A 26,634-nucleotide genomic window follows, 5' to 3' on the forward strand; every position below is an offset into this window, starting at 1 on the left:
CTTGGCTGATTTATCATCGAGGACGCGTTGACTGGCATAAATCCGAGCGCTGATATTTTACATATACGGTAGGTCCAGGAGACAAAAATATCTTTGTTCGAATGGGGAGTTAGGCTAGCTACTATCGACATCATTGTCTCGGCTGCCGATGTCCTGGTAGAAGCCAAGGGGAGAGGTGCTACAAATTAGGCAGGGACGACAAGTAAAGTGTGTCAGGGTGTGTAAGCTCCTAGATCAGGGAGTGACGGCTTAAAAGACAAATCATTAGCTGGCATATCAGTCCTTTTCAGGGCTACCTCCTCCTCATATTGTCTCAGGTTACTGTACATTTAGGTTTTCATTTGCCGCCGGACAGTGACCTATAAAGACAACCCTCCTTGGAAATTGCATGGAGGTAAATTATCACCACTTTGTCCTTCAAAATCAACCCTTTAAGGGCATGCCTCGTAACTTGTCTTGGGTCTGTACTCGACAGCGAAAGCTGCATTTTGTGCCTTAAAGGGCGGATGGACCCTCATAAAGCATAGATCTCATAATCAGAATTTAACTCTTAACTTGCTAGACTTTTAAATGGCTTCCATTCCAAGCTTTCAGTCTTTGGAACAGTCCATCATTAATTTTTGGGATGTAAAGATTTAATTTAACCGTCAACTTAATATTATAGGGTATTGTCAGATTTTACGGGTGCATAATCTGACCTGGCCCTATATCGATGGCAAAGACGCATTACTTCCGGTTTTAAAGAGGTCAAATCACTTTCGTCTCATCGTAGGAGGTGCAGAGTCCGCCTGGGACTGAAAAATTAAATATTTTCAAGTGACTATTACATGATCCTTAAAAGTATGGATTTCAAAGCAAAAGAAAAATACCTCTATATTTTCATTTAATCGCACATTATTTTTTTTCAACTTTATTTTACCTTTATATTTATGAATTTTTTGGTTAAACGATTGCATCTGATAAGTAATGCTACAATTTATCATAATAATACGAAATAAATGATATGGAATGATATGAAAAGTATATATGTATACCACATCATGCGGTATTTATGACATGTTAATCAGTAGGTTATGGTTAGACATTCGTTTCGGAGGAAAATATTAAAAAATAAAAGACTATAAGATACGTTAGATATTCCGGTAAATATATTCGTCGGTGTTAAAAAAGTGATTATTGTTATAAATATGCTAGTCTAATATTTATTTGCTAAATTTGTCTCATATTATTTATGATAAAATGCACATGATAATACACTTTTTTTGACAATACAAAGTGTTGAATTCGGTTACTAATAAAACTGTCACCTGTTGTAATTACTAATAACTCAAGGAACTCAACTGGATCCACAAGCCTCAAACAAAATGTTAATTCCTTACTAAGATCACCTTCTGTACTTCAAACGGAAAGGTTTGCAAAAGATGCTCAGAAATAAATTTCTACTTTTATTATTGTGCGTTTCTAGCTCAATCTGAGTGAGAACCTTTGCTTCGCTCATAATTCTGGAAAAACAGAATGATCTGACATTTTGCACCCAAGTCATTGGTCTAAACAACATCGAATGGAACATTATCTGGAAATACTATTTTCCGTCCCGTCATACCAAAAAAAACTCCTTTGTATTAGATACTTGCTTATTATTTTACGTAAAGCGACTTGATTTATGAGTTGCCCATTTCTGCAATTAAAACCGCTAAAATTTATTTCTTACAAAATGCGACATATAAAAATCGCAGAGTTAATCCGGCAATGAGAGGACATACAGTAGGAAGAAGGCTCGGATAATCCCCCTTGCCATCGCCCGTAGGAGAGGATTAACAATTGACTTTTCTATAATATATAGGCGAAATTTGTTTTAAATAAATAACGAACACAGAATCTACATTACACATTATTTTTATTTTCACTCTTTCACTCTTTATTATACAATACTATTTGATAAAATACACATATAAGTAGGAACAAAAAATATTGCTTTATACATCTCGTATCTGTTAAGGCCATGTACTCGGATAATTAAATTCAAACACTTTAAGGAAAGTATACTAATGAGTATCAAAAGATAAAGTTAATGCGGGAGGACTATTGTACATAACAACTTGATTATGCAATAAATACCAAAAGCGTGTGCAGTTATAGATGACCTAAATAAGCTTTGTCACTATGTCAGCGTATATTCCAGAAGTAATCCTTCATCTGATAACGCTCACTTTTTGTGACAAAATTTATTGTGTTAATGACAAATTCGCTATACTAGATGAATAAACTTCCTATGCCTATAACGACAACCAAAACACTATCTAAATACAAAAGTGTTACGTCAGATTTATAAGAAATGGCTGAATCTAACATTATTCTGTGATTTATTTTTACCTTAGCTTACCACTACACATTTGTTACTAAGGTCAACAGATCGTAAAGGTGATTTCTGTCATAGCAAACTTACATGAAATTCTCCTTGTAACTTCAATGCTATCAACAGGGAAGTACATTAATTACCACTTTTTCATTTTCCCGTAAATGATAATTTGGAAAAGATTTGTCGTCGTCTATCATCATATTTATGTTAGTCCAAATTATCATAACCTCATCTGTAAGTCTTACGAGTTACCCTATCATTGGATTTAAATAACTCCAAGACTTTTATTGTTGCAATTAAGTTCGTCCGAGTTATCCCTGCAGTCGTCATGACCGTCACAAATCCACATTTTTGGAACACAGAATCCGTTATTACAAGTAAAATAGTTTAACATTCTGCAGTACATTTTCGGCATTCGTGGAGTCGCTGGAGTGATAGTTTGAGATGTAGTTGTTTCGTACAATTTCACGCTTGTTTGTTTAGACGGGGTTGGTGTCTTAACAGAAACATTTGTCGCAGGCACTATATGTTTCACTGGTGCTGATGTATATGACATAAAATTAGTAATTTGCCTTGAAGGCATGCGTTGTTGAATCACAGGAATTCCATTCGGTTCGTTTGGTAACGTATGTGTTGCCGGTAATTTTGATAATGGTATACCTATTATTTTAAATCTACTATCGTTTGTCTCTTTTTTGGTGGTTTTCTTTAGAGGTGTATTATATTTGTTGTAAGGGGACTTTTGTATTGTCTTAACTTTTTGAAAAGGTAAGCTATGTATTTCTAGTGAAATTTTCTGCGCTCCCTGTCCGTCTAATTTTGCTAGAGGTTCTTTATATGTAGCAATACTAGAAATATGCTTTGCTCTTGGAGTTAGTTTTGCTGTATTTACTTCAAACGAGGCTTGTTCTGGAGTTTGTGTCTCTGGTGTTAGTTTATTGATTTTGTTTAGTTTCGTATTGGTAGATAGTGATTTGATGTTTTTTGCAGCTGTCGTGACTTTTTCTTTTGGTACTTTTGTTTTTACTACAGCAGCGCCATGTGTTTCAAGCAGTAATGGTAGAAGTTGTTGCTCGTACCCAATGTTTCTAGTACGTGGATTGAAGTCGGTACTTCTTTCCCTGTTCTCATATGAGTCTTGCAATGGCCCAAAATATTGTAAAGATGACATCTGTCTCCCATTGTTGCTATTAGTCAGAGGATAATTATATGCTTTTGGTGAAATCATTTGATTCCTAGTTCCGTATATGCCTTTCAACGATGTATCATGACTATTCGACAATGTCATTTGATTTTCAGAGTCGTATAAGCCACTATTGCCGATAGCCAATGAATTAGATGATGTCATTTGTTTTCCATTACTATAACGTCTAGGTAACGGCATGTTATACGGACGTGATGGACCATTTTGATGAAGGTCTAAGAAGGGACCTGCCGACCGCTCCTCAGACATTTCACGATCCGCATTATAAGTATTGAATTTGTTATATGGATTAAATGCTGGATTCTGATTTGAACTCGCGAAAGAATTCAATCCAATTGTGTTTGAAGACATAGATCCAGATACATGTTTCGAATTCGAAAAGGGTTTAGTTAAAGGCATATCATGCTGAGTATATCCGGAGGTATGTTGAACATTTCGGTAAGGATTCGTCATAGATGGATCATTTGGTATAGGTTCGGAAATTTGTTGTGTATTAGCATAGGTACCTGCCACATTCGAATCATAAGAACTAGTTAAAAATGGGTTTTGTGCTTGTATGTATTGATCCCTAAGAGATTCTTTATTCGGTATACCTCTGAAGGTGTGCTGTGTATTTACATATGCATGCATCACAGGTAATTCATGAGACACACTTTCGGACATTTGCTGCGCATTTGCGGAGGATTCCGTCGCAGATCCTTGGTTATTTAGGTATGGGTCTATGTATTGGTCCATCACTAAGCCTTTATTTTGCGTCATGTCGGGGGTTAGTTGAGTATTTAAATTAGTGTGTTCAGCGTAAGCTCCATTATACATTATGTCTGTTGGTGTCTGCTGTGTATTTAATTGCGAATATGCAAGAGAGCCTCCTTCTGGCGGTGATTCTAAAGCAGGTTTTGAATCTGAGAATGCATAAATTACCGCTGCATCAGATGGTACAGAATCAAGATTTTGGTTAACATGTTCATATGCATTTGCCCCAAACTGATTGTTAGGTGATGTTATTACTTTCTTATCATTAATGCTTGTTCCTGTATTTGGCAAGTCACTTGGCATATAGCCGGGTATCTGTTTTGCATGTTCAATCATGTGTGCTACTAAAGACTGATGATTTGGTGTATAGAATGTCTGTTCTTTTGTTTTATATTTCTTTGGATTCACAATTCCTCTCCCGTCTTTGAGTTGTGTACCTAACAATGATTCTTTTTTATGGTGTGTGTCCAAGACAGGTTCGCGTTTGTTACTTGTTGTGCTATCTTTGTAATGTGCATCAGGTGTTGCATATTTTTGTTTCTTAGTCGTCGAATCATGTGTTTCTTTTAAAGGTGTTTGTTTGAACTGAGTGGTTGTATCCATGGCAGAAACGTGATGTAAAATAGATCCTATTAAAGATAGTTTTGTATCTAAGTGTTTAACGCTTGCTGGTGTTGATGCTTTGCTTGAACTTTGAGAGATGTTTGATACAGGTACTTTATGATTTTCAGGTTCCATCATCTTCATTCTATTGTCCATTGTTACTGTTCTAGATTGTCCATGCAGCTTTTCACCGGAAGCTGATTCAATATTTTGTTTTTTGATTGCCTTATATGGTACTGATTTTGATGTCTGTTTTGCATCGGTGTACACTTTTTCCTCAGATGATGCTTCATATGCCTGTTTTGAATCTTTATAATAATTAAGAATTTGAGCAGCTGCAGTTGATTGTATATTGTTGGTTAAAGCGTTTGACACTTTCTCGGGTGTTTTTGAATTAACATATGCCTTATTGTAGATGACAGTTTTGTTTTTAACTTCCATTGTTGGTTTGTACGCCTCTGCGTTAAGTGATTGTTTTCCTTCTGAGTAGGTGTCTTTTATATATGGTTTATTGACTGGTTCATATACCTCTTGGCCATGACTCTGCATTTCACGTTTGTACATACCTTGTATTTCTGATACATGTACTTCTGTCTCGGGAATATCCCTCAATTCTGCATTAGTTTGTGTTTCAACTGAATAAGTGTCTTTTGTGGCATAAGTATAAATATCTTGTTCTTTCGGTTTATTAACTTCATAATTGGCACTTTGTTTAATATCTGTACCAGTTTCTTGTATTGTTGGTATATTTGCTTCATAATTGGTTGTTTGCTTCACATCTGTATAAATGTGTTGTACCGTGGGATTATTTTTCTCATGGATATTTGTTTGTTTTACATCTCTATAAATATCTTGTACGTTTGGTTTATTTACATCATAATTTTCACTTTGTAAAATATCTGTATGAGTATCTTGTATTCGTGGTTTATTTGTCTCATAATTGGTTGTTTGCTTCATATCTGTATTAATATTTTGTACCGTAGGTATATTTCCCTGATAGATAGTTGTTTGCTTTACATCCGTATAAACATTTTGTACGTTTGGTGTGTTGAACTCATAATTGGCAGTTTGTTTCTTTCCTGTATGGGTTTCTTGTATTGTTGGTTTATTTGCCTCATTGATAGTTGTTTGTTTTACATCTGTATAAATATCTTGTACTTTTGATTTATTTACCCCATTATTGGCACTTTGTTTCATATTTTTATGAGTTTCTTTTATTGTTGATGTATTTGTCTCATAATTGGTTGTTTGCTTCACATCTGTATTAATTTCTTGTACCGCGGGTTTATTTGCCTCATGGATAGTTCTTTGTTTTACATCAGTATAAATATCTTGTACTTTTGGCTTGTTTACCTCATAATTTGTTGTTTGCTTTACATCTGTATAAATATCGTGTACTTTTGGTTTATTTACCTCATTATTGGCACTTTGTTTCAAATTTGTATGAGCTTCTTTTATTGTTGATGTTTTTGCCTCATAATCGGTTGTTTGCTTCACATCTGTATAAATGTCTTGTACCGTGGGTTTATTTGCCTTATAGATAGTTGTTTGTTTTACATCCGTATAAATATCTTGTACCTTTGGTTTATTGGCCTCATAATTGGTTGTTTGCTTCACATCTGTATAAATGTCTTGTACCATTGGTTTATTTGCCTCGTGGATAGTTGTTTGTTGTGTATCCGTATTAATATCTTGTACCTTCGGTTTATTTACATCATAATTGGCACTTTGTTTCTTAACTGTATGGGTTTCTTGTTTTGTTGGTACATTTGCCTCATAATTGGTTGTTTGCTTCACATCTATATAAATGTCTTGTACAGTGGGTTTATTTTCCTGATGGATAGTTGTTTGTTGTACATCCGTATAATTATCTTGTACCTTTGGTTTTTTTACCTCATAATTGGCACTTTGTTTAATATATGTATGAGTATCTTGTATAATTGGTATATTTCCCTCATAATTGGTTGTTTGCTTCACATCTGAATGAATTTCTTGTACCTTGGGTTTATTTGCCTCATGGATAGTTGTTTGTATTACATCTGTATAAATATCTTGTACTTTTGGTTTGTTCACATCATAATTAGCAGTTTGTTTCATATCTGTATGAGTATCTTGTATTGTTGGTATATTTGCCTCATAATTGGCTGTTTGCTTCACATCTGTATTAATTTCTTGTACCGCGGGTTTATTTGCCTCATGGATAGTTCTTTGTTTTACATCAGTATAAATATCTTTTACTTTTGGCTTGTTTACCTCATAATTTGTTGTTTGCTTTACATCTGTATAAATGTCTTGTACCGTGGGTTTATTTACATCATAATTGGCACTTTGTTTCTTATCTGTATGAGTTTCTTGTATTGCTGATACATTTGCCTCATAATTGGTTGTTTGCTTCACATCTGTATAAATGTCTTGTACCGTGGGTTTATTTGCCTCATAGATCGTTGTTGGTTTTACATCAGTATAAATATCTTGTACTTTTGGTTTATTTACCTCATAATTGGCACTTTGTTTCATATTTGTATGAGTTTCTTGTGCTGGTTTATTTGCCTCATAATTGGTTTTTTGCTTCACATCTGTATAAATGTCTTGTACCGTGGGTTTATTTGCCTCGTGGATAGGTGTTTGTTGTACATCCGTATAAATATCTTGTACCTTTGGTTTATTTAAATCATAATTGGCACTTTGTTTCTTATCTGTATGAGTTTCTTCTATTGTTGGTACATTTGCCTCATAATTGGTTGTTTGCTTCACATCTGTATAAATGTCTTGTACAGTGGGTTTATTTGTCTGATGGATAGTGGTTTGTTGTACATCTGTATAAATATCATGTACTTTTGGTTTATTTAACTCATAATTGGCACTAATATCTGTATGAGTATCTTGTATAATTGGTATATTTGCCTCATAATTGGTTGTTTGCTTCACATCTGTATTCATGTCTTGTACCGCGGGTTTATTTGTCTTATGGATAGTTCTTTGTTTTACATCAGTATAAATATCTTGTACATTTGGCTTGTTTACCTCATAATTTGTTGTTTGCTTTACATCTGTATAAATATCTTGTACTTTTGGTTTATTAACCTTATTTTTGGCACTTTGTTTCATATTTGTATGAGCTTCTTGTATTGTAGATGTATTTGCCTCATTATCGGTTGTTTGCCTCACATCTGTATAAATGTCTTGTACCGTGGGTTTATTTGCCTTATATATAGTTGTTTGTTTTACATCAGTATAAATCTCAGGTACCTTTAGTTTATTTGCCTCATAATTTGTTGTTTGCTTCACATCTGTATAAATGTCTTGTACCCTGGGTTTATTTGCCTCGTGGATAGTTTTTTGTTTCACATCTGTATAAATGTCTTGTACCGTGGGTTTATTTACATCATAATTGGCACTTTGTTTCTTATCTGTATGAGTTTCTTGTATTGCTGATACATTTGCCTCATAATTGGTTGTTTGCTTCACATCTGTATAAATGTCTTGTACCGTGGGTTTATTTGCCTCATAGATCGTTGTTGGTTTTACATCAGTATAAATATCTTGTACTTTTGGTTTATTTACCTCATAATTGGCACTTTGTTTAATATCTGTATGAGTTTCTTGTATTGTCGGTTTATTTGCCTCATAATTTGTTGTTTGCTTCACATCTCTATAAATGTCTTGTACCGTGGGGTTTTTTGCCTCGTGGATAGTGGTTTGTTTTACATCAGTGTAAATATCTTGCACCTTTGGTTTATTTACCTCATAATCTGGTTGTATAATTGGTATATTTGCCTCATAATTGGTTGTTTGCTTCACATCTGTATAAATGCCTTGTACCGTGGGTTTATTTGCCTCATTGATAGTTGTTTGTTTTACATTCGTATAAATATCTTCTACCTTTGGTTTATTTATCTCATAATTGGCACTTTGTTTAATATCTGTATAAGATTCTTGTATTGTTGGTATATTTGCCTCATAACTGGTTGTTTGCTTCACATCTGTATAAATGTCTTGTACCGTAGGGTTTTTTGCCTCGTGGATAGTGGTTTGTTTTACATCAGTGTAAATATCTTGCACCTTTGGTTTATTTACCTCATAATTGGCACTTTGTTTCATATCTCTATGAGTTTTTTGTATTGTCGGTTTATTTGCCTCATAATTGGTTGTTTGCTTCACATCTGTATAAATGCCTTCTACCGTAGGTTTATTTGCCTTATTGATAGTTGTTGGTTTTACATCCGTATAAATATCTTGTACCTTTGGTTTTTTTACCTCATAATTGGCACTTTGTTTAATATCTGTATAAGTTTCTTGTATTGTTGGTATATTTGCCTCATAATTGGTTGTTTGCTTCACATCTGTATAAATGTCTTGTACCGTGGGGTTTTTTGCCTCGTGGATAGTGGTTTGTTTTACATCAGTGTAAATATCTTGCACCTTTGGTTTATTTACCTCATAATTGGCACTTTGTTTCATATCTCTATGAGTTTTTTGTATTGTCGGTTTATTTGCCTCATAATTGGTTGTTTGCTTCACATCTGTATATATGTCTTGTACCGCGGGTTTATTTGCCTCATGGATAGTTGTTTGTTTTACATTAGTATAAATATCTTGTACCATTTGTTTATTTACCTCATAATTGGCACTTTGTTTCATATTTGTATGAGTTTCTTGTATTGTCGGTTTATTTGCCTCATAATTGGTTGTTTGTTTCACATCTGTATAAATGTCTTGTACCGTGGGTTTATTTGCCTCATGGATAGTTTTTTGTTTTACATCCGTATACATATCTTGTACCTTTGGTTTATTTACCTCATAATTAGCAGTTTTTTTCATATCTCTATGAGTTTCTTTTATTGTTGGTTTATTTGCCTCATAATAGGTTGTCTGCTTCACATCTGTATTAAGGTCTTTCACCGAGGGTTTATTTCCCTCATAGATAGATGTTTGTTTTACATCCGTATGAATATCTTGTACTTTTGATTTATTTACCTCATAATTTGCAGCTTGTTTCATATTTCTATGAGTTTGTTGTATTGTCGGTTTATTTGCCTCATAATTGGTTGTTTGCTTCACATCAGTATAAATGCCTTGTACCGTGTGTTTATTTGCCTCATTGGTAGTTGTTTGTTTAACATCCGTATAAATATCTTGTACCTTTGGTTTATTTACCTTATTTTTGGCACTTTGTTTCATATCTCTATGAGTTTCTTGTATTGTTGGTTTATTTGCCTCATAACTGGTTGTCTGCTTCAAATCTGTATAACTGCCTTGTTCCCTGGGTTTATTTGCCTCATTGATAGTTGTTTGTTTTACATTCGTATAAATATCTTCTACCTTTGGTTTATTTCCCTCAATGATAGTTGTTTGTTTTACATCAGTGTAAATATCTTGTGCCTTCGTTTTATTTACCTCATAATTTGCAGTTTGTTTCACATCTCCATGAGTTTCTTGTATTGTCGGTTTATTTGCCTCATAATTGGTTGTTTGCTTCACATCTGTATAAATGTCTTGTACCGTTGGTTTATTTGCCTCATGGATACTTGTTTGTTTTACATCAGTGTAAATATCTTGCACCTTTGGTTTATTTACCTCATAATTGGCACTTTGTTTCATATTTGTGTGAGTTTCTTGTATTGTCGGTTTATTTGCCTCATAATTTGTTGTTTGCTTCACATCTGTATAAATGCCTTGTACCGTGGGTTTATTTGTCTCATGGATAGTTGTTTGTTTTACATCCGTATACATATCTTGTGCCTTCGGTTTATTTACCTCATAATTTGCAGTTTGTTTCATATCTCCATGAGTTTCTTTTATTGTTGGTTTATTTGCCTCATAAATGGTTGTCTGATCCACATCTGTATAAATGTCTTGCACCGTGGGTTTATTTCCCTCATATTTAGTTGTTTGTTTTACATCCGTATGAATGTTTTGTACTTTTGATTTATTTACCTCATAATTTGCAGTTTGTTTCATATCTCTATAAGTTTCTTGTATTGTCGGTTTATTTGCCTCATAATTGGTTGTTTGCTTCACATCTGTATAAATGTCTTGTACCCTGGGTTTATTTGCCTCATGGATAGTTGTTTGTTGTACATTAGTATAAATATCTTGTACCTTTGGTTTATTTACCTCATAATTGGCACTTTGTTTCATATTTGTATGAGTTTCTTGTATTGTCGGTTTATTTGCCTCATAATTGGTTGTTTGCTTCGCCGTGTGTTTATTTGCCTTTTGGATAGTTGTTTGATTTACATCTGTATAAATGTTTGTTATTGTTGCCTTAATACCTTTATGGTTAGTTAATTGTTTAACATCTGTAAACATGTCTTTTATCGTCGGTTTATTTGCCTCACTATTTGTTGTTTGAGTTACATCGATGTGAATGTCTGTTAATGAAGGTTTATTAGCCTCATACTTGGCAGTTTGTTTTATATCAGAATATGTATTTTTAGTAATCGGTATATTTGTCCCTTGTTCAGTTGTTTGTTTTACATTTGTATAAAACCCTTGCTGTGTTTTTTTATTTGCCTCATTATTGGTTGTTTGCTTCGTATCTGTATTAATGTCTTGTATCGTTGGTGATGTATTTACCTCATGGATTGTTGATTGTTTACCATCTGTATATATGTCTTTTACTTTCAGTTTATTTGTCTCATAACTGGTTCTTTGGCTTGCATCCATATGCATGTCTTTGGACGAAGGTTTATTTGCCTGATACTTGGCAGATTGTTTGATATCAGTGTATATGTCTTTAATAACCGTTTTTTTTATCTCTTGGTCAGTTGTTTGTTTTACTTCTGTATAAAGCCCTTGTATTATCTTTTTATTTGCCTCATAAGTGGGTGTTTGCTTCGAATCTGAATAAATGTCTTGTACCAGTGGTGTATTTGCCTCATGGATAGTTGGTTGTTTTACATCTGTATACACATCTAGTACTGCCGGTTTATTTGCTTTATGATTGGCTGCTTGATTCACACCTGTATCAATTTCTTGTATTGTCGGTTTTTTTGCCTTTTGATCTGTTGTTTGTTTAACATCTGTATAAACTTCTTTTATTGTCTGTGTATTTACCTCTTGATTGTTTGTTTGTTTTGCATCAGTAAAAACATCTTGTATGGTCGGTTTATATGCCTCATGTTTCATTGTTTGTTTCACATCAGTATTTATTTCTTGTATAGTCGGTTTTGATGGTTTATATGCATTTAAACTGGAAGTGTCTTTTATCGCCGTATGATACAATTTTTGGTTTTTACTATCTTTTATTTTCATTGTTGGTTTATTTACAATTGATTCAAGATCTTTCATTATGTTAGTATATGTGCCTACCATTGCTTGTTTATATACCTCACTATTTTCACTATTTGCTGCTTGCTTTCTGTCAGAGTATGTGTCTTTTATTGGTCGTTTATATACCTGTGGCTTTGGATGAGTATTTATGTACGTTTTCTTTACTGACATTTCATGCGATTTTGAATTGAGAGTTTGTTGAACTTTAGTGTCAGTACCATTCAGTTTTGCTTGATATGCCCCTTGAATGGGTGCTCGATTTACATCTTTCATAGCCTCATTTGCAATTGATGTGTGCACCTCTTTGTTTGCACTTTGCCCAACATTTAAGAATGGCTCTGTTATCGCCGATTCATTTTTACCTAGAATATGAGTATAATCAAATTCTTTGTTATTGTCTTTCATAACCGGTGTATTGGGCCTTGTCTCAGTGGTCTGCTTTATACTTCCGTAAGCGCTCATTGTACCTGGATCATATGACTCTTGAGTTACTTCTCTCGCTGGTTGAAACACATCTTGCTTGGTATTTTGCTTTAAGTTTGTTGAACTATCTATTTCCGTTGGTTTCAATTCCTTAGCATAAGGAACTTCTTCAATAGCTTTGTGTTTCATTGGCAGTTTATATGCCTGTTGGTCAAAGGTGTGACTCGCATTGTTATAGCTGTCTTTTATTGCTGCATTATAAACGTTTTGTTTTTGAATTTCCGGTGTCGATTGTTCTGCTTGTTTTTGGTTGTATATTTGTTTCTTACTTACGTATATATCTTTTGTTAGAGAATGATATGGTAATAATTGTTGTGCTGGCTTATTATCTATGTACGTAGTTTTACCCTCCGGTACGTATGTTTTCTTTGAAAATATTTTCAAAGTATTTGCTTCCGACATGTGAGGGATATCAAACTTTGTATCTTTAATCACTTTTCCGTTGGAATCATTAATATTAATGTAGTTATCTTTTGCTGCTAATTCCTGAAAAACTACTTTTTGATTTGGTTTTCTATCTACACTAAGACTATTGTCTATTTGTTCAACTTTTAGACCAGATGTTTGTTTCCAGTTTGTGCCATCTTTGTTCATTACTTGTCTAGCGACGTGTTGAGTGTTCATAAACTCTTGTAACAGTGGTACATAAGCCATTTGTTCTTGTGGTTGGTTTCTATTATCGTATATATTATGCGTTCCTGATTTTCTAGTTATATCTTGATTTTCGTATGTGTTTGCAATTTCCCCTGCTTGTGTGTACGATTCTTTCCCTTTTATATGTTTGCGCTTAACAAACGATTCGATTGACTGAATGTTATCGTAAGTTGCTTGTGGTTTTGTTGTCATTTTGTCTGCGTATATATCTATTATTTTAGGCGTAAAAGTAACTGGCTTTTGAGTAGATGCATATTTTATGTCTGGCTGATTTACAACAACAGCTTTTGCTGGCTTGATATCTATGGCAATAATATTTGATCTTGATTTTTTCACCTGTGGTACTGTCGGATTTTCTATAACATGCAATTTGTCATTTTTACCTGCTTTAGCTTTTGAAGTTTTTGCCTTTCGTGTTTCAACTGATTGATATAGCTTGCCTTCTTTGAGCGTCAAATGCTTTTGATGCGTCTCTGGTACTTCTTTAATAGCATGTGTTTTAAAGTATGCTGTCTCCACGTGTGTTACGGTTTTAATGGTTGACTTTTGTGGAATTTTATGTGGTGCATTTTCTTTGTAGCTTGATGACAGTTGGCTTTTATTTGTAACTAACTTTTCATGTGTCTGTTTCTGTGATTGAAAGTGTGCCGATGGCTTATTCTTTGTCGATGAGGCTTTGAATGTTGTAGATATTTCTGATGTTCCTGATTCTTGTTTGGTTTGTGGATCTTGATGGACTGTTGACTGAATGTATGTTGATGGGTTTTGATACGTCGGCAACTCGTGTTGTGTCGCAGTTTTCTGGTGTGTCTTTCGCACATGGTGTTGATAAGTGCCATGTCCTTGATAAACGAAACAAATATCATGCTACATACATTCATAATAAAAAAGACACGATATAAAATATTTAGGAAATTTAAATAGCTGACGATTTATTAATTGCTATTGATATATTTATAGCAGAATACATATACTGTATTTATATAATGAATTAAGATAATTATAAGTCTTTATGTATTATTAAACCCTTGATATGTCCATAACTACAAACAATTGACATACGATATACAAAAGTGTACAAATGTATATAATCAATGCCTAGATAATTATGTATTTTTCCTATTTAAAACTTTTAAACACATATATAAATCCAAAACAAGTGATTCATACCTTCGCATTATTATTTTTATTTGTTTTTTTTTTAAAAAGAGCAATATCATGCAAGTCTGAGCCAAATGCTATAAACTGTCCTATCACTGGACAGTTATATTGCAATTCGGAAATGATTTTGTGAACGTACCGGAAAATTTTAGCTGTATAACTTGCTTTAGAAATAGAGCAATGTGATAAAAAGGAGGAGATGGTATACCGATTATTGTTACAATTAACAAGTTAATCAGGAAAAAATAGGAAAATGCCACCGTTTATAAACAAAAGCTAATAAAAAAGGCAAGGGTTGGGTGTGAGGGTACATCTAAATCTATATTTGTTACATAAAGCTTCTTCTTACAAGCAGTCAAGATTGTTTTCATGTCAATTATAGCTGTGCTTAAGTAACGCTCCCACAGGTTTTTATATACCAAGTAATTGAGTTTGAGTTAAAAGTTTTGGTTCTCTGTGAAGAACTATTTTTTGTTATATTTATTTACCAAGCATACAGTAACATACCAAGCATACAGTAACGTAACAAGAATGGTCCCTAATTCAGTGTAGCGATACCTAGTGACCATGACGTCATTTCGAAGCGACCAATATCTGTCTTGGAAATGATGCCGAAAATAATGTCAATGTCACATGGTATTGCTACACTGTATTTCTTGCTTCTGAATGAAACATTCTCTTAAGCACAAGTTAAAAAATTCAACATTTATTCAAATGATAAATTTTTACTTTTGACTACATATTGAATATTTAAAGTTTGTTTTAGAGAACACAATGGTCTTAAATATATATATATATAGATTGTACTTAAAATATCAAAAAAAATTTAATTAATTAATAATTTTACCTACTTAATTGTTAATCATATTGAACGTGTCGCATATATTAAAATCTAATCAAAAAACATAAATGCACTTTCCTTTTTTAATGAAATTATTCAGTTATACTTGCTTTGGTTTACAAATATCAACTTTGAAGTGACATTAATTTGAAATTAATGCATGTTTTGGTAACCTAATGTTTCTCAAATAAAGGTATCCGGTGACTGATATTGATCTTTTACATTAGGCTGTACCCTATCCTTTGTAACGCAAATTTCCGGTCAAAGTTCCTAGCATCAACTACCTAATTGATAACTCTTATCACCTCTTTGAGAATAAACCCTGTATTAAAATTGACTTTTCGACAGGCAAGATTTAAAATTAACATATACTTGAAAGAAGGTTTGCAAATGAATTCAAAGAAATCTTAGTTGAAGGCATTCAGTATTTTATACATAATTAAATCATTATTGATTCGTTTGTGTAGGATGAAACATGTATATATAAACTTATAAACGCACTTGGAACTAACCATAACTGTACAATTAATGTAAGTTTCTTTCTCAAGGAAACAACAGCGTGTCCCTAAAGGTGTTTGAAGCCATGCGACTAGCAATCCTTTGATTTGAAAGCATTTGCTAGTCCATACATTGAGTATGTGTAGTAAATTTCTTATCACGTCGGGAGCCAGTATGAACATTGATATATTTTGAGATTTATTAATAGATTTTACTTTTTTAAATCTCCTTTTTCGACAGACACAATAAACTGATAAAACAATTTATGCATTAACATTGCACCCTTAAAACAATAAAACAAGTTGGTAATTTCAAATCGATGTTTCTCAAAGACCCTGTGACAAGTGTAATAAATCATCGTTACTAAAATACAGATTGAAAAATATTGACAACGCACTGTTAGCCAAACACTTTATATTGTATATTTATTATACCTCTAGCAATGCTAGTACACAGTTCAAAATTCATATAACGACAATTTCATCAACTTACAAAGAAAATTGGAGTAAAGATTATAAAATAATACCACTGCAGTTTTTCTCGTCCGACTTGTCCGTGCAATCGTATTCACCGTCACATACCCAACGTTGCGTTATACATCTACCGTCCCCGCATGAAAAATAGCCCTTGCCACATTCTCTGCCTGTGATAGAGATGAAGGAAATTACGTTTTTTTTGGGGGTTTTTTTGTTGTTGTTTTTTGGGGTTTTTTTTTATTGTTTTGGGGGTTGCTGTTGTTGTTGTTTCGTTGTTGTTGTTGTTTTTTTTTTTAAGATTTGAAAACAGTGTGTCTGAACAATTTAAGAACTAACTCATATAAGTAAATTACCAGGAAGATTGATTTATTTAATCTGACATAAATCCACGGCATTTAAATAATTTCATATTAACCAGAATTATTCGTCTGCTTATATATTTGTACATAAAGCATAAAAATTATTAAAAGTAATGAGAGGTAGCATTTTGTTTCGTTACAATTATGAATAAATTAATAGTATGGTTCATAAGAGCAGGCATATCAATATTATATGTACACAAAATAATTCTGCTTTCTACTAGTAAAATGTTGGATTAAAACAAAACTTCTAGGGCAAACGCTTTTCAAGTTTAACCACTACAGCTTCACTAAATTCTGATATTTAGTGTAAATCAGTGAGATTCAAGATTTGTTGATGGAATTGGAGTTTGTACAAGAACATCAAACATAAACATTTGTTAAAGGGACTCCGCTTAGGTTTCTTTTACATAAAGGGACTAGCAATATTTTTTGGAGATTAATGCTCCATTTTATGTAGGTTTAGGCCAATAACCTGTGTACGAAATTTCAAATCATTCGCTCATTTCGTGTATTTAAAAAAATATTATAATTGTAAAAAATACTAAAACTTGAAAAGCGGTTCAACTCTTTTCACTAAAATCGGACCAAGAATAGCATAAAATACGATTTACAATGTATTTCTGAGTCAATTTCTTAATTTTCTTATGCATATCTTTCTGTTTTAGTGCCCAACGTGTTGTATGTAAGAAATTCAAAATATATATTTTTTATGCTTTTGGATCTCTGCAGAGTTTCTTAAACAACAGACAGTATTAATTAAGTTTAAAAACGAGTTTTTACCGGTACAATTTGCTTCGTCGGATTTGTCTATGCAGTCGTTTGTTCCATCACAGACCCAAAGTTCTGGAATACATTCACTGTTGCTGCATTTGAACAGGTCTGGTCCGCATGGTTTAACTGAAAAGCAAAGAGATACATGTGTAACCTCATTTCAACTAATTAACAAACAAAATGTGCAAAACTTAAACCATTATCATGTGTGCAACGAAAAAATATTATGATAATTATATATGTAATGTGTATTTTACTGCTACTATTATGTATTATTGCCACCGTGGAAGGGGTTTATTTGCGCTTTGTTGAATTTGTTCACCGATGTTCCTGTATGTGAGTCATTGGGCAAGGTGCATAATTATTTTCATTGTCCATGCAATGAGTGTAAAGTTTCTTTATCTCGGAAACAACGGCTTGCCACTGGAATGGTTTGAACCCACGCCGCCAGCAATCTTTAGATTACTAGTCCGCGCGTTAACCAATCGGTCACGCTGCCACTTAGAGATGATGAAGAAGAAAGAAATATTATTTCAGATTAAGAGGACCAAAGGCGCAAGTGACCATACAAATATGCACATTAAGATCATACAAATATGCACATTATGATCATACAAATATGCACATTAAGATCATACAAATATGCACATGAACAATAGCGGCGTATACGTATTATTTGACAACATTGAATAACCTATAAGTTTTTTTAGTAAGCCTCTTATATTACAAAATACTGATATATATTTTGGCGTATGTACTTCTCGGGCATTAATTATATATTTACGCTTGATCAATTGCACAAAGTCTAAGCAAAGAACTGAAGCCTTCAAGAAGTTGTTATGACAATATTTGCATGCTTTACATGTATAGTACAAATTAAAAACGTTAGCTTTAAAATGAAAACAGTGAATTATCGGATGCGATATGATGCTGTTGAATGCGAATGTCATTTCATATTAAAATACAATGTAGGAACTTTTTAGGTCACCCACCACTAAAAGACTGAAAAAGGTACAGTTTAAGTGCAATGTTTGTATCAATGTTCCTTTATTTTTCTTTTATAATTATGCCCTTATATGATCAGATTAATTTCTGAATTGTAGGAGTATAAATTGTATGTATACAATTTTATGTTGAATAAAATATATTTCATGTTATGTTATTTTCTGAATGATGTACAAAAGAAATGCAACACGATCCATACGTTTGGCTGTAAAAATATTTTAGCGCCTGAATTGTTGATAGTATTTCTTTTGGTGGATATGATGTATGTCGTAATTATATTTATGAAATTTCAAAACAAATTCATAAATATGACAGATTTATTATACCAATTTATCTATACACGAGTTTCAAAGATGCATTTGCATGCTTAAATGACACGTTTCCTCCATGTTTAATCATTATTTAAACAGACAAGAGAAATAACAACTTATTTATACAAGCTAAGTAATTAAACAATCAATCAGTTATATAATGAAATCAAAATAGAATAATACACGTAATGTGCTACTATAACATTTGGCATATTTATATTTTTTTCATATTGCGTGTCGTCTACGCGAAATGTAGTGTAACAAAATGGTGCTAAGGCTTTTTTTCCTGGAATGAGTGAAAAGAAAACAAGACAAGAATCAAAAATATTATGAAAATAATAACTTGACAGCTTTATATTTTAAATGGACAAATTCAATGCAACATATCTAATAATAATTGTTTGGTAATATTGTAAGATAGCCAGCCATACGACGCCCAAAAAAAACTGATGCCATAAATAAAAATCAGTTTGCGAAGATGTCATCGAAGAAAAACATTGCTGTAAAAAAATACTGTCATGCTTTATTTTTTCTGTGACTACAGTTCTAGAAAAATAATCCAAAGTATGTGTATCAAAAAGCTTTATTCGTGTCAATATTGATTGATTGATTGATTGATTTATTGATTGATTGATTGATTGATTGAATGAATTAATGATTGATTGATTGGTTGATTGATTGATTGGCCGATCGATCGATTTATTGATTTATTGATTTGTACTATATCAATTAATTATGAATTTGGGATTTGATTCAAAATTTAAGATATTTCTTGATATAAAAATGTTTTATTAGCTAACTGCAAAGAATATTTAAATGATGATTAAAAACGTTTGATTTTCTGTTTCTATGTCGTTCTAATGTCAAGCGACCTTGTAAGTGTCATTTTGACGTAAACAGTCGTAATATGTATGTAGGTTTTGAATGTGTGCATGTCAACAGTACTTTTGAAGCATGTAAATATAAAGTAGCTTTTAAAGGGACTCCACTGTGGTTATTTGACATGATGGGACTAGAAATATTTTTTTAGATTCAGTAAATTTTATAGACCAATTACTTGTGTGCAAAATATCAGATAACATATGATATAACATAAATCAGCAGGGGCACTAATAATTAAAAAAAATACTTAGAAATTAATTGAAAAACTTCGTTTTTCCAGAATAATCATCTTAATCCTGAAAAATGACCCAAAAATGAAAAGCGTTGCAACGCTTAAAATTCACTAATATCGAACCAAGAATAGCATAAAAATACGATTTTTCAATTTATTTCTAAGTATCTTTTTTTTAAATTATTAGTGCCCCAGCTGATTTATGTTATAAATTAAAATTTATTGTATATTGGCTTTTGGAATTCAGTGGAGTTCCTTTAAACTTCTCCTGAGATAAGTACAGTCATTGAACTCGTATGCAAACAATTTCATTGGTTATAATATTACGATTATTATTACTTAAATAACAGTTGATTAATGCCTTCTCTAGTCAATCAGCATTTTTATGATCCAATTAACGGTGTAAATTATGACTGAATTATTTTGATATACGAATTTTTAATTGGAGGTGAACTGAATTACATAATTTAATGATGTCATTTGATTAACGTTGTTGAAGTAAATGTTAACTTAATCGTTCGGTACTTGTTCCACAAACAGTATTTGTCAAACAAAGCAAATATGCATTTGATGAATTTGTTCCATATTGCAGGAAAGGGAAAAATAATTAAAGATAAATTTGTTCCATATATACAACTATTCACTACACTTGCCTTGCAAAAAGTGAGATTTTTTAATCAAATCAAATCTGTTTTAATTAAAGGGCAAACGAGATGCTATACAATCGCTGACCAATTTTACGACATTGAATACAACATTTCATGTCACCCTCCTCCATGCCTGCCTCCCCCCACACCCACACTCTTACCCACCACGACGCCTCCCATAATCTCTCTCCTACACTCTTTCCCCTCAAAGCATAGAACTGAGTATTTACAGTAAACAACTATTTGCACGTGTAATTATAATAACAATAAAATGCAATGTGTGTATTTACACACTAAAATATTGTGTGTGATGTAAAAGGGTCGTTCCATGATGGTTTTTTAATAATACTGGTATATTTTATGAACATCTGCCAAAATAAATACGATTTAATACTGAAAAAATAAGACATTCTTATTTGTCCTTCACTCTCGGCGATTTGAAAATTTGCGACAGGAATAAATTTTGTCTGCCCGGTAAATACGAAGGATCCCAGTAAATATTGCTTTATTTTTTGAAATTTCATAATTTATTTTTATAACTCTCTTTTATATCTCTACTCTAATTTTGTATTTGATTAACAAAATTTTTAATCACAAACATTGACATGAACAATTTTGCTAACAAACATGTTGTGGTAAAATTCTTATTGTATCCGCTATTCCGGTGATTGGTCAGGAATCTATGAATTGTAAACATGTTTGTGGCTTACAATCTCAGTGGTACAAATGTAGGGTACAAAACGACATTACTACAGCTATGCCGAAAAAAAACGTATAATGTCATTAAAACCTTTGGCTATGATTTTTGTTATTTTTTCTTTTACATTGTTTTTCTTTTATTTAGCGTACTTTTTTGTTAACTACAAATTTTACAATCGGTATATGTTGTAAATTTCAACAAAAACGATTCCCTAGTATAACCCGAATACAAGTATTAGAAGACGTAGATTGTCTTTCAGTGTATAGTTTCAACATCAACTAGATTCAGTACTGATATTTTACTTGACTTATGTCAGACATTCTTGACAGCACATCATGTTTTAACAGACAATTGTGTATATAAATCATTGCTTAATTATAACATGGTATCTGAATTTGCATATCTAATTGTAGGACATGGAAAAATGGAAATTTTAGCAACTTGAATGGGTATTTTACAGATTAAATATATTTCCTACCTCTTTGACTCATATTCAAATTTTTAAGGTAATCTATAAAAAAATTACTTTTGATAAAGCGGATTCGGAAAGCGCCTCTGTTTGACCCGGATTTGTAAAAAATAATGTCTAAAAAGGTTATCTTGTATTAATTAGATTTTCAACTGATATAAAAACATATTTCTGGCATTATTGTTAATACATGCCCAATTTTTAACCACCAACATGTGGTATCTTGTTTTTTTTTCACAAACTAAGCCACATAAGTTGGAAGTGTACAGAGAACTATATTTTTACGTTCAATAGTAATTATTGTCCGCCGTCATCGGCGTTTTATTTGAAGTGTGCGTTCCCCATATCTATACCTTGTGATGAAAAAATCAGTGAAATATATTCCATATTTCACACAAACGATAGTTATCCTCTCAATAAATGGTAAATGCCAACAGTACCTCTACCAGTAAGTTTAAAGTATAATGTTACATATTTACCGTCGCAATTTAGTTCGTCGGAATTGTCTAGACAATCTGCGTCGCCATCGCAAACCCAGGATGCATGGATACACTCGTTGTTCGTACATTGGAACTCACTTGCATCGCATATTTGATCTGTACAAATATAAAAATCATTATTTTTTTAAAATACGTCTTAAAAAGTGACAAGAAAAGTGTTTAGACATTATTTTATTCCCTGCATCTTTTTTTTTTTTTTTTTTTTTTTTTTTTTGCTGAACATATAATTGTTCTTTGGCGGATTCCTTAACTGTACGTCGTTGATTTTGTTACAATTTGAACATACCAAAAACTAATCTTTGTATAGTCCTATTAGAGACAAGAAATGAAAGGTGTTACATATTAAAATATACTGCAGATGCCACCTAATTCTTTAATGTATTAAATTCACGTCACTTCGATGTTGTTATATTTTTCTAGTCTTTCTGGATCATTGATTCCAGCACGTTAAGTGTTGAAGATTGAATACCGCTTATGCCGGTGCTAGGGGGCATGAAAGATATAGCACTTTTTTCATTATATCTTATGAACCGATTCTATGAAACCGAGTTTGAAATTTTCACATTAACTGCTTCTGAGGGATCGCCCCTTTACCAGATTTTTAATACATTGTTTTAATTGTATTGCCTATTCAAGGAAAGACTATCCTTTTAATTAAATGAATAGGCAATAAATGTGGTTATTATATTATCTAAATTCATTGTGAGCCCAGAGAAAATGGAATAAAGTTCTCAATTTTATTCGGTACTTTGTGTAAGAATGTCGATTTTATTTATGTTGGTTCTAGCACTGCAAATTTTACTTCAAAGAAAGAAATAAATCTCTCTTTTTTATATGAGTAGTTATGTAAATTAGAAGCAATACAATACGATACATTTTATTTCAAATAAATTGCTGGATTTTTAATTACAATGTACCCTCGAAGTCAATTTTAGTGAATTTGAGAGTTTTCCAGTTCGCTAAGCAGATACTTTGGAACCTGATGTTCAGTACGAAAATGTCATAATAATTAAGTATATCATACAAATTAGTTTGTTTTTAAACTTTATATCACTAGGATTACTGACGGCGGTAAAAAGGCTTAATTGTTATTTGTTAGATTATGTGCCAAGATATAAAAAAAAACTTTTTATATATTACACAATTCATCTGAATCACATATATTTTGAGAGGAATGTCTTTTATAAGTATCCCAAATCACATTAAATTAGGAAATCAAATTTAAACCAGACCTTAGAATATGCCACACTGGTAAATGTGTTTGCTTTCCGTCAAGCGAACAATTAAAAACTTCTCCGACTCCAATGTACATTTTTAGTAAAAATGTTATTCGATCTAACAAAATACAGATAATCCAATGATTACAAGATACAAACTCATATCTTGTAGTTAGGCTGTGTGACCAAACGAAATAACGATATATATTAACTAACGGAATTAAGATATAAATACAAGTGTGTAATTAACAGTTAAGGTTCTAAAATAGAGAATATGGATCCTTCTACGAGCGCTCAAAAATTTGAAAATGTTTCTCGGTTTGATTGAGCCTATTCATGGACAGTACTGGTAAATGCAAGCTATCGCCATAGACAATAGTGGTAAATGCAAGCTACCGTCATGGACAGTAGTGGTAAATGCAAGCTAACGTCATGGACAATAGTGGTAAATACAAGCTAACGTCATGGACAATAGTGGTAAATGCAAGCTATCGTCATGGACAGTAGTGGTACATGCAATTTACCGTCATGGACAGTAGTAGTAAATGCAAGCTATCGTCATGGACGGTAGTGGTAAATGCAAGCTATCGCCATGGACAGTAGTGGTAAATGCAAGCTATCGTCATGAACAGTAGTGGTAAGTGCAAGCTATCGTCATGAACGGTAGTGGTAAAGGAAGGCTGCCGTTATGGACAGTAGTGGTAAATGCAAGCTATCGTCATGAACAGTAGTGGTAAATGCAAGCTACCTTCATGAACGGTAGTGGTAAATGCAAGCTACCTTCATGAAGGTAGTGGTAAATGCAAGCTAACGTCACGGGCGGTAGTGGTAAATGCAAGCTATTGTCCACGCATCCTATCTTAAACTAGAATTAATAACATTTTATTTTCAAATATTAATCATCATACATGTGTATAACATATTGTTATTCAGACTTACAGTTTGTTTTTAAACCATTCGAAGTGTTGTTTTCACTTGAATTAGCACTATTCGCTCTCCCTGGTAAAACATATCCGTTCACATTTCCGTAACAGATATAAATAAATATCATGCACCAAGGCAATTTCTCAAGTGTGTACATGTTATTTATAAAAGTTCAATTTATTTAAACTTGTACACATATAAAATATAAATTGTTGCACTAATCATGGTAACATGCGTTCCCCTCGCAATATGTTTTGTTAATGACGCTCACCATTCTTTACTTGTATATTAAATTCTAATAAGCTTTGATATTTTAATTATTATTATTATTCAAAAGGGGATGGATAACTCGTTTGAATTTAACTACCGTTTAAAAATAACCACGCGTGTCAAATCTAGTAATTAAGGAATAACTTAGCAAGTGCAATAACTGTAGTATGCCTAATTCAAGTCGACCACACGTTTCCATTTTTTTAAAATTTACACTGACATATTTATTACATTGCATATGCATAATTTACATGATTATAATTATTTAATTGGTGCTTAGCACATTATTAGTGAAGTTTATTTAAATGTCATTTTGTTAAATTTGTTTTCAAGTCTATATCCTGTGAAAGAAAAATGAAGAAGCTAAAAACAAAGTGTAATATTGCAATTATAGTGGTATTATATGAAAATAAGGCTACGAAGACTTTAAATATTTTTTTCAAACTTTTTTTAATTGAGTCGGCTGTCAGTCTTATCAATGCATCTTTACGAGCATTAAAATTAAGCTATATTAAGATAGCAAGTGTTCGGAAAGTGTCAATCAAATACGTTTGAGCCGCGTCATGACAAAACCAACATAATGCGTTTGCGACCAGCATGGATCCTGACCAGCCTGCGCCTCCGCGCAGTCTGATCAGGATCCATGCTGTTCGCTATCAGTTTCTCTACTTGTAATAGAGTTGGTAAGCGACCAGCATGGCTCCTGATCAGACTGCGCGGATGCGCAGGCTGGTCTGGATCCATGCTGGTCGCAAACGCACTATGTTGGTTTTGTCGTGACGCGGCTCATTTTTTTTTAATTACCAGAGGACAGAAACGTCTTCTTTTTTAAAACATACGTAAGTAACAGGCAATACCTTGTTAAGGGAAACTTATGCATGATGTAGTAGTTATGATACACAACAAAACTCAAGAAAAGGAAGGGGTCATTTTTAATTAATAAGTAGAGGATATTTGTTTGTTTTTGCATGTAAGATTGGAATATATTTAACTGAGTGAACACCGGATGCAATATTTTCACGAGTGGCGAAGCAAAGAGCTAGTGTTCACGAATGAAATATATTTCAATCTTATATGTAAAACAAATAAATTTCTTTTTATTTCATGCTTTTAAAGGATTTTACGGTTTTTTTTACTGATTTTGCCGCGTAACGTCGCGCATCCACTTTATGACGCCATCACATCATAACGTCACATAATCAATTTTGAAATACATGTATAGTTCTGTTAAAATTCTCTAATTTAGTTAGACTTTTATTATGATGTATGATGACATCAACTTTCTTTTCCTAAGGGATCAAATGTACGTAATTTTTTAACGGCATTAATTTTTGCCTGTTATTCCATTTAGTTATGAAATTCGTTTCATCCGCATTCAGATATGGCCGGCTACATTGAACATTATATTTTATAAATTTAGTAGTGGTTTATCAGAATATTAGCATATGATTTATTACAGTAAAATACTGAAATACATGAAATAAAGTATGAAGTTTTTCACACAAGTTATTTGTCTAGACCTACATCAAATGGAACATCAATTTCGAAAAATTATTTCCTGTCCCGTCATATCAAAAAACTTCAGCTTTAAGCTATTGAAGCAGATGTCAGTTAATGTTCACTAACCTACAAGATCATTGCTCATAAGGTCGACACGCATTATGTTACTGTCTTGATTATTTATCATACTGTTAGGCCACATGTGTCACAAATCACATTCGTCACAAGTTTTTATGAATTTGTGACGAATGTGATCACATTCGTCACAAATGACTTTTGTGACGAATGTGATTGACCAAAATCGGGTAAAAATGCCAATCACAAACGTCATAAGCAAAATTGAGAATTTTTAAACAGGCGAATCACAAATGTCACAAGTTTATTTTTCAATATGTGATACACGGAATATCATAAGGACAATCGTGGTTATATCAGTGCGATAGTACAAGGGCGACAATGCAATAAATCGATATTGTGATGTCGACATCACGATACCAATATCTTTTCACCACCATTGCATTATCGCCATCGTACTAA

General features: G+C 32.6%; 1 protein-coding gene across 1 annotated transcript; it reads right to left on the reverse strand.

The window, feature by feature from the left end:
- Positions 1–1,880: 1,880 nt before the first annotated feature.
- On the reverse strand, positions 1,881–24,564 carry LOC132745163 (extracellular matrix-binding protein ebh-like). The gene is made up of 5 exons (XM_060733991.1): positions 24,343–24,564; positions 22,166–22,282; positions 17,450–17,566; positions 16,358–16,474; positions 1,881–14,173 (listed from the first exon to the last, which is right to left on the reverse strand). Exons 1-5 carry the CDS (start codon positions 24,482–24,484, stop codon positions 2,625–2,627), a joined length of 12,042 nt encoding a protein of 4,013 aa, XP_060589974.1. The 5' UTR covers positions 24,485–24,564; the 3' UTR covers positions 1,881–2,624.
- Between the last annotated feature and the right edge of the window lie 2,070 nt (positions 24,565–26,634).

The sequence above is a fragment of the Ruditapes philippinarum genome, unplaced genomic scaffold, assembly GCF_026571515.1.
Source record: "Ruditapes philippinarum isolate M1 unplaced genomic scaffold, ASM2657151v2 ctg410_1_1_1_1, whole genome shotgun sequence".
NCBI classification, from domain to species: domain Eukaryota; kingdom Metazoa; phylum Mollusca; class Bivalvia; order Venerida; family Veneridae; genus Ruditapes; species Ruditapes philippinarum.